Source organism: Etheostoma spectabile, unplaced genomic scaffold (genome assembly GCF_008692095.1).
Source record: "Etheostoma spectabile isolate EspeVRDwgs_2016 unplaced genomic scaffold, UIUC_Espe_1.0 scaffold394, whole genome shotgun sequence".
Taxonomy (NCBI): domain Eukaryota; kingdom Metazoa; phylum Chordata; class Actinopteri; order Perciformes; family Percidae; genus Etheostoma; species Etheostoma spectabile.
Window position 1 is genome coordinate 284362 of NW_022605599.1, and position 14578 is coordinate 298939.

General features: G+C 41.7%; 1 protein-coding gene across 2 annotated transcripts in view; it reads right to left on the minus strand.

Annotated features, from left to right (window-relative positions):
• Window positions 1–12462, minus strand: part of LOC116686587 (B-cell scaffold protein with ankyrin repeats) — a 25586-nt gene extending 13124 nt beyond the window's left edge. For both annotated transcript variants that reach the window (XR_004331299.1, XM_032511614.1), the window contains exons 1-7: window positions 12349–12462; window positions 11635–12030; window positions 9624–9766; window positions 9383–9521; window positions 9128–9270; window positions 7475–7589; window positions 6407–6603 (exon numbers count right to left, since the gene is read on the minus strand). Coding sequence is in view for 1 of the 2 variants with exons in the window: in XM_032511614.1 (XP_032367505.1) it covers window positions 6407–6603; window positions 7475–7589; window positions 9128–9270; window positions 9383–9521; window positions 9624–9766; window positions 11635–12030; window positions 12349–12361 (1146 nt within the window). In the remaining variant the exon portion in view is untranslated. The remainder of the gene's footprint in view (window positions 1–6406; window positions 6604–7474; window positions 7590–9127; window positions 9271–9382; window positions 9522–9623; window positions 9767–11634; window positions 12031–12348) is intronic.
• Between the last annotated feature and the right edge of the window lie 2116 nt (window positions 12463–14578).

Sequence of the window (14578 nt, forward strand, 5' to 3'; positions counted from 1 at the left end):
AATGAAATGCTGCATTATTGACTTCAGACCAGGTTTTTGTTAGATCAATGGTGTGATCACTTCACGCTGCTTCAAGATACGCCCAGAATGCACCTGAACACACCTCCCTGTAACACCAGCATGCCCAGTAATGCCCTGCACCTCCCTTTAAGACCAGCACACCCAGAGCACCTGAACACACCTCCCTGTAACACCAGCACGCCCAAATGCACTGCACACACCTCCCTGTAAGACACACACCCCGAATGCACCTGAACACACCTCCCTGTAAGACCAGCACGCCCAGAATGCACTGACACACCTCCCTGTAAGCCCAGCACCCCAGAATGCAACTGAACACACCTCCCTGTAAGACCAGCACGCCCAGAATGCACCTGAACACATCTCCCTGTAAGACCAGCACGCCCAAGGGTGCAAAGATGGGCGCAGGTGCATTTGCAAATTAAACCATGTGGGCGTTTTGGCGTGAAATGCGTCAGTCTTCTGAATTTTCTGGAAAACATGAATGTCTTTATCAATAAAAATGTAAAGGCCAATCCATCTGACAGTTGTTAAAATATTTTACTTTGGAACAAAGTAGTGGATGTCATGTATTTCTGTAGTCCTGCGATACAGACGCAACATTTACCACTGAGTGATTTTTTTTAAATGCGGATGGCCCTATAATTCAAATGACAAACAAATCTCCGGAATTTCCTGTTAATGATTGTGCAGTTACAAACCAAACAAATATAACATGCAAAATAAGTGTGTCAACAGACCCCTGGATTACAGTGTAAGGTGCTCATGTTACCCGATTTGGCTCTCCTGCATTTGGATAAGAGTTTACTTTACACACACACACGCCATGCAGCACACACAAACTCTTTGTAGTCTTTTGGAGGTCCATACATGCAAGCTGTAGTTATCGAGCCCTGCCCTGTTCTATCTCTGAGCACATGAAGGAATCTTGGTAGGAGCGCCGAGTCCATCTAAATGCCGAGTAGCACTGAAATGTGTGACCCTGCATTAAAATATTAAATAAGGACAATGTGTTTGTGTTAGTAATTGCGATGAGCAGGCACAATATTGCAGTCTGAGGACATTAACATGGTGGAAAACAGTGGAGCATTTTCTATATTTGTATTCTAGTTATGCACACCCTGAATAATTTAGTTTTCCCCTCTGGAGCAGTTCACAGCTAATTAACAAAGAAGTGTGGTGCCAGGGCAGACTAGTGGATCTGACGCAGGCCCTGTGAGTGATTCAGTCTGTGTATGAAGCAGGGGACCCATCCATCTAGGATTTATTGACAGAGTGTTGCTACACTGACGCCCAAATCACTGATGCATCATGGGTTGATTAATTGGAGGTGTGGGAAACACTGCAGATAAGTTAATGAAACTGCCGTGCAAAAAAAGGAGCAAGAACCAAACCCCACCCCACATACTTTCTCTTTTATACTTCCTTTAACACAAGCCCAATATGCATATAGGTTTAGCTTTTAATTACCCTACGTGAAAACAAATGTCAGTTGCTTGTGCATGTTGAATCTGTCTGTTATGTTACATGTGTAGGCTTGTTGAAGTCCCCGTGGGGGGACCTCTGTTTGACTCTGCCGCTCCCCTGTCAGCTCAGCCGACTCACTGCAGATTCACAGCGGGCACTTTGACTCACTAGAGCAGTCTAATCAAACCTTGCTCCATCTGCAGTCACTCTCAATTAGCAGTGTTGCTAGGGGGATATATACATTTGCAACAGCTGTTGGAATGTCTAAATTTCCCTTGAGGGGGAATTCTCTACAGGTTGATCCGAGCCATCAAGTTAAAAGTTGTCAGTATTAGAAGGGAAGACGATAAGGAGGAAGGAGATGAGAGGAGAGAGTCTCATGAATGAAAGAGCATTATGCTACGGGATGCTACAAATTAATGGAACTCACTTGCGAGGTACTTATTTATACAGACCTTAGTGGTCCCCTAATACTGTATCTGAAGTCTCTTTTATATAGACCTTAGTGGTCCCTAATACGTATCTGAAGTCTCTTTTATATGACCTTAGTGGTCCCCTAATACTGTATCTGAGTCTCTTTTATATGACCTTAGTGGGTCCCTAATACGTATCTGAAGTCTCTTTTATATAGACCTTAGTGGTCCCCTAATACAGTATCTGAAGTCTTTTTATATAGACCTTAGTGGTCCCTAATACTGTATCTGAAGCTCTTTATATAGACCTTAGTGGTTTTAATACTGATCTGAGTTTTTATATAGACTTAGTGGTCCCTAAAATGTATCTGAAGTCTCTTATATAGACCTAGTGGTCCCTAATACTGTATCTGAAGTCTCTTTTATATAGACCTTAGTGGTCCCCTAATACAGATATGAAGTCTCTTTTATATGACCTTAGTGGCCCTAATACTGTATCTGAAGTCTCTTTTAATGACTTAGTGGTCCTAATACTGTATCTGAAGTTTCTATAGACCTTAGTGGTCCCCTAATACTGTCTGAAGTCTCTTTATAAAGACCTTAGTGGTCCCCTAAACTGTATCTGAAGTCTCTTAATAGACCTTAGTGGTCCCCTAATACAGTATCTGAATCTTTATATAGACCTTAGTGGTCCCTAATACTGTATCGAAGTCTCTTTTATATAGACCTTAGTGGTCCCCTAATACAGTATTGAGTCTCTTTAATAAGACCTTAGTGGTCCCTAATATGGATCTGAAGTTCTTTATATGACCTTAGTGGTCCCTAATACTGTATCTGAAGTCTCTTTATTAGACCTTAGTGGTCCCTAATACTGTATATGAAGTCTCTTTTATATAGACCTTAGTGGTCCCCTATACTGTATCTGAAGTCTCTTTTATATAGACCTTAGTGGTCCCCTAATACTGTATCTGAAGTCTTATATAGACCTTAGTGGTCCCTATACTGTATTCTGAAGTCTCTTTTATATAGACCTTAGTGGTCCCTAATACTGTATCTGAAGTCTCTTTATATAGACCTTAGTGGTCCCCTAATACAGTATCTGAAGTCTCTTTATATAGACCTTAGTGGTCCCTAATCTGTATCTGAAGTCTCTTATATAGACCTTAGTGGTCCCTAATACTGGATCTGAAGTCTCTTTATAGACCTTAGTGGTCCTATACTGGTTGAAGTCTCTTTTATAAAGACCTTAGTGGTCCTAATAATGTATCTGAAGTCTTTATAAGACCTTAGTGGTCCTACTAATGTATCTGAGTCTTTATATGACCTTGTGGTCCCTAATACTGTATCTGAAGTCTCTTTTATAAGACCTTAGTGGTCCCCTATCAGTATCTGAAGTCTCTTTTATATAGACCTTAGTGGTCCCCTAATACTGTATCTGAAGTCTCTTTATGACCTTAGTGGTCTTCTAATACTGTATCTGAAGTCTCTTTATATAGACTTAGTGGTCCCTAATACTGTATCTGAAGTCTCTTTATATAGACCTTAGTGGTCCCTAATACTGTATCTGAAGTCTCTTTTATATAGACCTTAGTGGTCCCCTAATACAGTATCTGAAGTCTCTTTATATAGACCTTAGTGGGCCCCTATAATGTATCTGAAGTCTCTTATATAGACCTTAGTGGCCCAATAAGTATCTGAAGTCCTTATATGACCTTAGTGGTCCCCTAATACTGTATCTGAAGTCTCTTTTATAAAGACCCTATGGTCCTAATACTGTATCTGAAGTCTCTTTATATAGACCTTAGTGGTCCCTAATACGTATCTGAAGTCTCTTTTATATAGACCTAGTGGTCCCCTAAATGTATCTGAAGTCTCTTTTATATAGACCTTAGTGGTCCCCTAATCATGATATTGAGTCTCTTTTAATATAGACCTTAGTGGTCCCTAATACTGGACTGAAGTCCTTTATATAGACCTTAGTGGTCCCTAATACGTACTGAAGTCTCTTTTAATAGACCTTGGTCCCTAATACTGTAATGAAGTCTCTTTTATATAGACCTTAGTGGTCCCTAATACTGTACTGAAGTCTCTTTTATATAGACCTTAGTGGTCCCCTAATACGTATTGAAGTCTCTTTATATGACCTTAGTGGTCCCTAATACTGTACTGAAGTCTCTTTTATATAGACCTTAGTGGTCCATATACGTATCTGAAGTCTTTTTATATAGACCTTAGTGGTCCCTAATACTGTATCTGAAGTCTTATATAGACCTTAGTGGTCCCTAATACTGTATCTGAAGTCTCTTTATATAGACCTAGTGGTCCTAATACGGATCTGAAGTCTCTTTAATAGACCTTAGTGGTCCCTAATACTGATCTGAAGTCTCTTTATAAAGACTAGGGTCTAATACTTATCTGAAGTCTCTTATATAGACCTTAGTGGTCTATACTGTATCTGAAGTCTCTTATATAGACCTTAGTGGTCCCTATACTGTATCTGAAGTCTCTTTATAAAGACCTTGGGCCCTAATACTGTATCTGAAGTTCTTTTTAATAGACCTTAGTGGTCCCTAATACGTATCTGAAGTCTCTTTTATAGACCTTAGTGGTCCCTAATACTGTATGAAGTCTCTTTATATAGAACTTGTGGTCCCCTAATACTGTATTTGAAGTCTCTTTTATAAAGACCTTAGTGGTCCCCTAATACTGTATCTGAAGTCTCTTTTATATAGACCCTTAGTGGTCCTAATACTGTATTGAAGTCTCTTTATTAGACCTTAGTAGTCCCTAATACTGTATCTGAAGTCTTATATGACGTGTGGTCCCTAATAATGTATCTGAAGTCTCTTTTATATAGACCTTAGTGGTCCCCTAATACTGTATCTGAAGTCTTATTTAAATAGACCTTAGTGGTCCCTTAGTGGACCTTAGAGGTAACCTTGCCCCTTATGAGGTCATAAGGGGAAGATTCAGATCAACCCATCTGAGCTTTCATGTTCTCAAAGGCAGAGCAGGATCCCCAGGGCTTGGCTTACACCTATCACCATTTCTAGCCACTGGGGGACCATGAGCAGGCTGGGGGGACTCATATTAATTTGACATTTTCATGCCACGGGCCTTTAACCTCCTAATACATTCAAATGTTTTTATGTTAGCAAGCTATAGCACCTGCAGCCACTTAGCTTAGGGACACAGTTAGCCTGGTTCTGTTCAAAACTAACAATGTCACCGCTAACTAACTCATATGTTATGTATCAGTAACTTTCTGAAGTTTCCCCTGGTTGCTTGGCAACCTCACGTTGACAACGACACTCTGCACCTGGCAAAGAAATAGTCTGGGCATGGGTGTATATTTTACATTTCAGTGTTTGAAATGTAAAACATACATTTGATGTAACATTTTCATGTTAAAGGGAGCTTTCTAGGTGCTGGTAGGGCGATTTCTATTGCCCTTTTTTAAACCCCTGTAGAGACAGGGTAGCTGCTGTTGCTCCAGTCAAGTACAAACAGGCAGGATCGGAGGAACTGTCAATATTCTTTTTTCCATAAAAAAACATCATGTGCATCTGTATTATGTGGTTAAGTATTTAGAAGACACTTTAAAAATACTATGGGGTTTTTCAGCCTTCCATCTTGGCTAACGTTATGCCACTTCTTTTAATGATAATGCCCTCACCGCCTAATGACATTACCATCGGAAAATACATTTTCATCGTTGTGTCTCTAGATTGATCAAATGAAGGGATGTGCATGCATGAATGGGATCTATTAAATTTGTATTGCAGCAAATGTGCTGCTCCTGTGTCGCTCTCTACTAAATGAAATGGGAGGTTGAGCAGGAAGAGGCTCTTCATATCAACGTGGTGAAATGGCAGCCATTACACGAGAAAATCTCGACGTTAGCGGCTGAATGTATGCGGACGACCTGTGCTCAGAGTCATTGTGCATGCATGAACGAACACAGCATTTCTCGTCTTTGTGGGGCCGTTTCATTAGGAACCTCACAGACAATATGTAACAAACATATTCAGGATGAGAGGAGGGGGCGTAGACATGCAGGCCACTCTCCCTGGTTTCCATCTTTCTATCCTTTCTATTCTGTTTATTATCATTTATGTCAGTCAGTCATAGTCCTAAGACTGTACTGGTGTAAGTACGAGGATGCCTGAACGCTGCACTGCATCCCCTAGCTGTCAGATCTCAAGAGCCGAGGTGCTTTGGGTTGTTTTCCTCAGCTGTGAGCAGGTAACTGAAAACTATGGGATTCCACTGAGGTGACATTGCATTCAGCCTGCTCATTGGGTGGATTTAATTAGCTCACAAAGCCATGAACGTGAGAAGCTGTCATCCGATGTTGACATTTTGAGAAAGGTTGTCATTGTATGGATGGTCAATAAAGCTAATACAACATTTTCTAGCATGGTACAAAGCCAATTGACAACTGGAGCGGGGTGAAAATTTTCCGGTTGGGGAGAGATGCAAATAGTTAATATGGAAGTAGTTACCAGTGTTTCCTTCAATAAGGCGTGAAGCTCTGCATGGCCGTGGCTCCTGGCGATCTGGGCGGGAGTCTGTCCATGGCGGTTGGCGGTGTGCAGGGCTCGCTGAGCACCTGGACACTGCAGCAGCAGGCTGGAGACGCTCTTGAATCCGTACCGGGCAGCAAAGTGGAGGAGCGACGGTGCATCTGCATGGCAAAGCTCTGATGTGGATATTTACCAGATGAGTCAAAAATGAAGATTCAAAACAGTACTAACAAGTCCAGTTAAGCCTCAAACAGAGTATTTCCTGTTACAGCAATTATTTCACTCCTCAGCATTTACTTCCTTCGCAGGTGACAACTTAAACCCTGATTAAGCAATCTAACCCAATCAGGAGAGTGAATAGAAGACGGTTTGGAGGCACTTCTTGACCTGTTTGTCATGGAAACATGTCCCTGTGCTTTTAGCAGAGTCAAAGATCAATCTCAGTAGCTGATGAAGCCATTAATCTCCCCCATAATGAGCCAAGAAATAGTGGAAGGCTTCCTTTTCATGGTGGAGAATGTGTATCATGAGACTTGCAGCATGTTCTCACCACATTGTTGCATGTTTGCAGGTAAAGGAGTGACTTAAATGGGCAAACTGTTGTGGGAAGGCATTTATATAATCATAATCATAATGGGTGTGCAGTAGCTCAGTCAGAGCTGGGTTGGGACCCGGAGGGCTGCTGGTTCAAGTCCACACACGGACCAAAGTGTGGTGGTGGACTGGTAGCTCCTGGGCACTGCTAACTCATGCGGGATTAATAAAGTATACGTTATTATTACGTTAGAATTACTTATGGGTAAGTGTTTCCTCATTAGTAGGGACTGTATAACTACTCCGTAATGATTTATTTTACAGAATTCCTGTCAAGTGCAAAAAAATTATAAATTAAATAATATATAGTTTGAAATATTTGATCATGTATCCCTGAATATCCAGATATAATTTAAAGAAAGTTGGACCAGGTTGGATTTTTCTTTCAGAGTGATTACTCTGCAGATGGTTTTCGATGTAAAGTTGTGAGCAAGCAGTCCTGCTGTGCTGTACCTCTTTCAGGTGTGTTTTTACACTGCAGTCCCCGAAATCCTCCTGTGGGCATGCCCTCCAACAACATGGAGGACAACTTCTGATCCAGCTTCTCCACAGACGACTCCTGAAGAGCCTGAAATCCCGAGAGACAGAAACTTCACAAGCAGAACACATTTTAAAAGGATGTGTTGAGGCAAGGAGAGTCAGCACAAGCACAACATTTACAGCTTAAAGTTCAACTAAAGACTGTGGATTACGTGGTGAAATCCAGTCTATTACAACACGCCCATGTCCTGCCGTCTCAGTGCGGACTTTTAATTTGAAACTCTCTTGGCAAATTCTTCTATTGGCATTGCCCAACTTTGCCTCATCAGCAAAAGAGACTTAATCAAATCAAGTGTTCGTGGCACAAGGAAGGCTGAAACCTGCCGTCGCTTCATGTCCAGAGAGGACAAACTGCAGAAATACGCTGATTCAATTAATTTCTCATTTTTCAGCGTCTTTCTAATGGCTTGAAGTGGATCGATTATAAGCAATGTTTTTGGGGCAGCGATTGACTCATTTCTATAACTGAGTTGCATAACAATGAGTCATTGGGTAACAGACGACTATGTATGTGCCTCAGAGGCTCAGAAGGGTTGCTTTCATTGAGAAAGGAGAGAATAGAACAGCATTCAAATGTTTCCCACATTACTATATGATTGACTCTTACACTGTATGTGTATAATCTATGTAAATGCTTTTCTAGTCTAAGCGACTACTCAAAGCGCTTTTACATAGTACAGGAACCATTCACCATTCACACACATTCATACAGGCTGCCGTGCAAGGTGCCACCTGCTCATCAGATAAACACTCACACACATTTATATGATGAGCAGCATCGGGGGCGACTTAGGGTTCAGTGTTTTGCCCAAGGACATTTGGACATGGGACAGCAGGGTCACGGATCGAAGCACCAGTCTTCCAATTGGCAGGCAACTGCTCTACTATACATATATGTGTGTGTGTGTGTGTGTGTGTGTGTGTGTGTGTGTGTGTGTGTGTGTGTGTGTGTGTGTAAGAACTTTAAAGTTTGAGGAATGCTCACTGCTTGTTCTATACAAACAATATTCCATTTACTTTTTTACTGAAAGTAACATTACATAAATAAAAATTAGAAATATGAATGTACATCTTTATTACGATGTTGCTGTGTTGCCAGCTAGTCTGCAACTGCAGTAGCTTCCAAAACACTCAATCCTACATTTTCCATAATGCAAATCCGCAGTATTTATTAGTTAGTCCCTAGTCTTGGTGATAGGTCTGGGACAATGAGGGACGATGGCTCTATAAACAGATGGCTGCATGTAAATGCAAACCCATTTTTTTTAAGTTAATTAAAAACTAAATTGTCGTCAGATGGGTTCTGAGATTGCATTTCGGCCACTTTTACTCTTCAAATGGATAGTTACCTGCATGCAGCCAAAGCTCGCTCAAACTTGATTGGTCGATACTTCTCAGACTACCAACGGACTGCAGTACAAACGCAACCAGAACGTTTCCAAAACCGAGATTGTGTCCCGTTGCCTACAGAAACTGCATTCATATGCAAACATCTGTTTATAAAGGTTAGTTAGACCCTCCCTGCCTGGTAAATAGTCATTTGAAACAGCCCTTTAAAGGCATTACCTGACACATGAAATCTACAGGGTCTGCTGCCTTTGCCAGGAGGCAGGTCATTTCCTCCACGTTGCTGTAGTACTGCAGCTGGGTCTTGATCGATGGCACCCCATTGCTATACACAGTCACTCTTACATATCCTGCTGGAAAATCTGCAACAGAAAACATCCAGAAGCTGTATGCAGACAGGGCTGAGAAAGAATATTGGTGACTAAAGATTTGATTGTAATAAGTAATTTAATCATACATGCATTATTTTGTCACCTGGTGCATTGACACATAGGATCCGCTCATTCCAGCAGACGGGCTTCAGTCTCAGCGTCTGATTCTCACCAGTGAACTCCAGCTCAGCATCGTCGCCAGCCGACTCATTTTTCAAAAGAATGAACACTTCCGTGGAGCTCTGCCAAAGAGACAGTAGAGTAAACTGCTGTGCAGTAAGTGTTAGGGATGCTTTATTGAAGAAAAAAAAAATAAACGGCTAACTACTAACCCAGTGACTCACCCCGCATGGGACTCTGGAGGGAACGGCCACGACCCTGGATGTGACCCTGTGGGCTCCAGCTGACTCCATTTGTTCCACCTTTTTCTCTGATCCTAACAGTTTACGTGGGAAGGTGTTGACATTTGCCGCCGAGGCTATCGCACCTGCAACCGATGGGAGATCGAACCTCGTACTTAATCATGCACCAGTGCTGTCTACAAAATGGGTTTCAGAAAGCATGAGCTGTCCAGGGGCGTTTTTAGCCATGCTAGTGACGTGGCTCTAAAAAATGGCAATGTTGGTCTGTTGATCCAAACCAGAAATATCTCACCAACTAAAGGATGTATATTGCCAAAATGGTCCCAGGAGGATCCTACATACTTGGTAATCTTTTACTTTAGCCCCACCAACAACAGCTATGCAGTTGCTATACAATGTGATGCACACATTTATGTCCCTCTCAGGATAAAGTGTAATCCGTAACTTTTCTTCATTGAGCACCATTATCAGGTCAATCATTCAGTTGATTAAAGACCTGCAAAACTATTGACATTCCCATTTGTGATTAGTGAAAATAAGCAAATGTTAGAATGCTGACAAACTAAAGTAAAATAAGGAATGGCAACGCCTTTCTAACACGTTAACATTGTCAATGATTTTACATGCTAGTGAGCATGTTAGCATTAGCACCATTAACACGCCACTGTACCTCAGTAGCCTCACAGTAGTATGGCTGTAAAGAATATTTGCCTTGTTATTTAACACTGAACAAGGTGGAAAAACTGGTATATACTGTTACAACATTTGGAGTTATGCTGAGAGAACATTGTGTTTACATTTTACATCACAGCTGATTTCACGTCTTTGGCAGTTACCAGAGAAACCAGTCATGGAGAGCACTTTCTACACCTGTTTGCATTGAAACCCTGTCTGTTGCATGTGCTAACAAACAAAAGCATAATCCTGTACGAGCAGGACAGGTACTTGTTGGTTAAAATATAACGTTTGTTGGATCCTAGCATGAAGCACTTCATTGTATCAGTGCAATGAAGTGATGCAGAGTACACTTGAATTTGCATGGCTCACGAAGACTAGTCAGCGGTGGCCGAAGAGGAAAGACTGGCTATTTGCATAAGATGTTCCTCCTGCACACACACCTGTTTAAATACAAGCCCCCCTCCACCTCCGCTTTTATAATTTTATACAGATAGTGCAATTAGGAAACACAGTGAAGGAAGCAAAGGATAATTGGCCGGGCCGATAAGGACATGTCAGAGATCCACACAGTTTCGGCAGAGCAGTCTCTGCAGCTGGTACTGTAGAACATGGCCCGTCAATCTTTTGGACCCACAATTCGCGGGGAAAAAAGTCAGTAAACAGGTTTCCAAGCTGCTGCTCTGGCATTCTCACCGGTAATGAGCATTCTTTTCCCCTCGTGTTCATTGCAGGGGAACGGCAAGGCCATGTGAAATGTTTCCTGAAGGATAGGCATGCTGTAGACTAGAGGGGGACTGGGTTCTGGGTTTGCAAGACTAGCATGCACGCTGTGAATACATTGCAGTCTGTTTCACTGTCATGCATTATTTCAACTCATTATTCATGAATTCATTCTATTACAAAGATCGTTATATTAGAGTTTCAGTGGGCGAAATAATGTTGGGAACTGCAGCATTCGGATTGGAATAACACTTTTCAGATTAAAATTGAAAAGTTGTGGGGACACTGAGGTGGGATTTCATAGCTCACTGGTTTCTGAAATCAGGGCAGGGACCTCCAGGATTCTGTGTGGGCATCCTAAGAGGTACCCAATGATGATTATAAAAAATAATTTGATTTTACCATAATTGATTCTGCAGAATCTTCTATAGGTGGAATAATGTGAAAGAACATTTATTTACTTTTAACTTGTTTTGTATAACACAGCCAATGCTAAATCCTATCTAAAGCCAAAGTGCTCTCACATGGTGGTCAGGGATACATGGTGGTCAACAGAAACACCACAATAAAAAGCTTTCAGGAGCCAATGCCCTACCTTTTCTCACAACATCTGTCACAGTGGACAGGTACTCGTGAGCATCTTGTTCACTGGAGACCTTCAGGCACTCGTCACCGTTCAGGGGCACCAGCTCCAGCAGAGGGGTCAGACTGTCCACCCCACACAGCAGCACCACCACGTGAGCCGCGGGGCGCAACACACGGGCCAGGAAGAAGCGCCGCTTCTGGCACAGCCCCTCCAGCATGCCTTTGGAAAGGATCAGGAGCTTGCAGGTGTAATGGGCCAGCCGGAGGAAGTCGTCCTGCCGGCTGGACACGGTGGCGATGTCATAGCAGCAGATCCCCGCCTCTGAGATTGGACCGGTGAAGACTGACTGCAGATAGGTGGCCCATTGTTCTGCCTCCGATTCATAGATGATTAGCAGCTCCTCAGCTGCAAGAAAAAGTATACTCCATATTCCCATGACCTGAACATCGTATGCTGTTTAAGTTATATTTGTAGCAAAGGTCTCCAGACTTGACCCACATAGAAAAATGTATCTTGAAATGTAACTTACTCTTTGTAGAAGATAAAATGGCTTAACTGTAACGCAAATCTGGTTGCTGTTAACTTTTTACTCCCAAGATGTATATTAAATACTGATCAAAATGTTGCTCTGAGCATTGCAAACAACCACAAATCAGCAAGACTCATATTTCAGTTCAATAACACAATGGATAGATAGACTGATAATGCAAAGGTAGAGCTCACCTGTCCGGCTCATGGCTACAGCGCTGTTTGTCTGACTTCACAGTGACATGCAAACAGCACTGCTATCGTCAGGAGGAGCTCAGATAAGAGGGAGTTTCCTGCTACGCCAAAATGGAGAAAGAAATGAAACAATGGGTTGTTTTTTTTTTATAAAGTGTTCATAAAGCCCATTCTCTGCTCTGGTGAGAAGGAACACGTTTGGTTGTGGGGTTGTTGTTTTTTTCAAAAAGAAAACTTTAACGCAGCACTAGTTCCATGGCAGCCATTCTAAGTCATTTAATCAGTGGAATTAAATGCACTCCATGTGATTTTAATGTGATGGAAAGTTCCCAAAACTGATTCTGTGGTTTGGATTTGAAAAGCTTGTTGGCAACATTTTTACTGGCACCACCAAACCTGGCCGGTACATAACATGAGTAGTTATAAATGTGCCATGCCAGTGTCTTGATAACGTTTGTTACGGGATGGCACAGTCAGATGACAAAACTTTTGGTGGAGATTTTCTGAGTGATTCCATATTTCCTCATTCTGTATTTGTATATATATCTTTATGTATTAAAAAAAAAAAAACCTCAAAGCTACTGTACCGTGGAAGTAACCTAGACTGGAAAACATACAAAATAACAAAACAAAAAAAAAACGTACCTCACTGTTTTATGATATGCCATTAAGAAAATCTGCAAATAATAAACACAAAGGTCGCTGTCAAGCAGATCAGAAAGAAAACAACTTGAGTCCCAGACTAGACCGGAGTTTAATTAGGTCTGCAGAGCTGGGGGGGGCAAAGCAGAGACCCTAAGGCGTGATAAAACTAATGATCTGGTGTGAATGTCTCCACTACAGGCAAAGATAAAAAGGCTGTGGGAGGTTTTGACCCACTATGCACACACACACACACACACACACACACACACACACACACACACACACACACACACACACACACACACACACACACACACACACACACACACACACACACACACACACACACACACACACACACACACACAGTCCCTCATTGAGAGAAATGTTAAGGCTTCATTAACTGCCTTCACCTGCCTTCACTATTTCCTTTCAGGGTTAACTGAAATGCACAACTGTTGCATAAAAATGTGGAAGCTGAGGTGGCCTTCAGACAAATAGCCGGTCCCACGTACCTGGTGGTGACTCACCACTTCCAGTGCATGCAGATCCACTCTCTTCCACTCACTCACATTTTCTGTATGCCTGCTCTGATCTGACAGCACAACGACAGGACTTTCACCCGTCTTCTGGAGCGGTGGTGAGTTCATCTGAGGAGAAGATGTCCTCTGCAGCACACAACCCAACCATCCAAGGCAGCTACTTTCCACACTGACATGGAGATAAATGGCATGTTAACCATGACCTCAATAAGCAGCGTTGTTACCAGTGTAAACAAAGAAGACCGGAGCTGCTGATCTTGTCCTGAGGGGGGCACTACAGGGAAACTATTTAAGAATCCTAACTAGAACGAGCCACCGTTCACAGAAATATCAGGATTCATCCTCTGGGAACCATGAAAACCAATGGCTGATTTTAATGGAGATGTGAGGTTGAGATATCTCTCTACTGCTATTGTTGCGTTGACTATAAAGTGGATAAAAAAAAAACATGATACAGATGATTGTGTGTTTGAATGGCCCTGATATAGGGAACATCCATTTGGTCCAGTAAAAAAAATAATAAGGAAAAGTTTATTAAGACAAAAATAATAACAAAAACAATCTGATAATTTGGACTTTGACTGACTAATTCCTAATGTTTAACTTTTGACTTTTTATGTTATAATTTTTGACACTGTCTAAATTTGACTCAAATTATTTGACTTTTTAATCCCATAACGAGTGATTTACTTTCTCATCATTCCCCACTGTATATCTCATTAACTAACTAATTAAGGAATTTTCATTTCTTTTTTATTTGGAACTTGTTATCCATGTCTTTTTCTTCAATACTGAGTATTTGGGAAATACATTCAAATACAGTCCAAATACATTTTAAATAGATAGCTCAATGTGATATATTATCTGCTTTTGTGAACATATATATTAGATAAAAACTATTCATACCAGGGCACATTGACACTGAAGCAGCCCTTTGATAAAAGTGAATGCACAGGCAGAGTGACAGCCCGCCGCTCTCCACCAATAGGAAGGGTCGCTTGGAGTTGGGGGCGGGTCCTGTGGGTTAGCACGTTTGAGTGCAC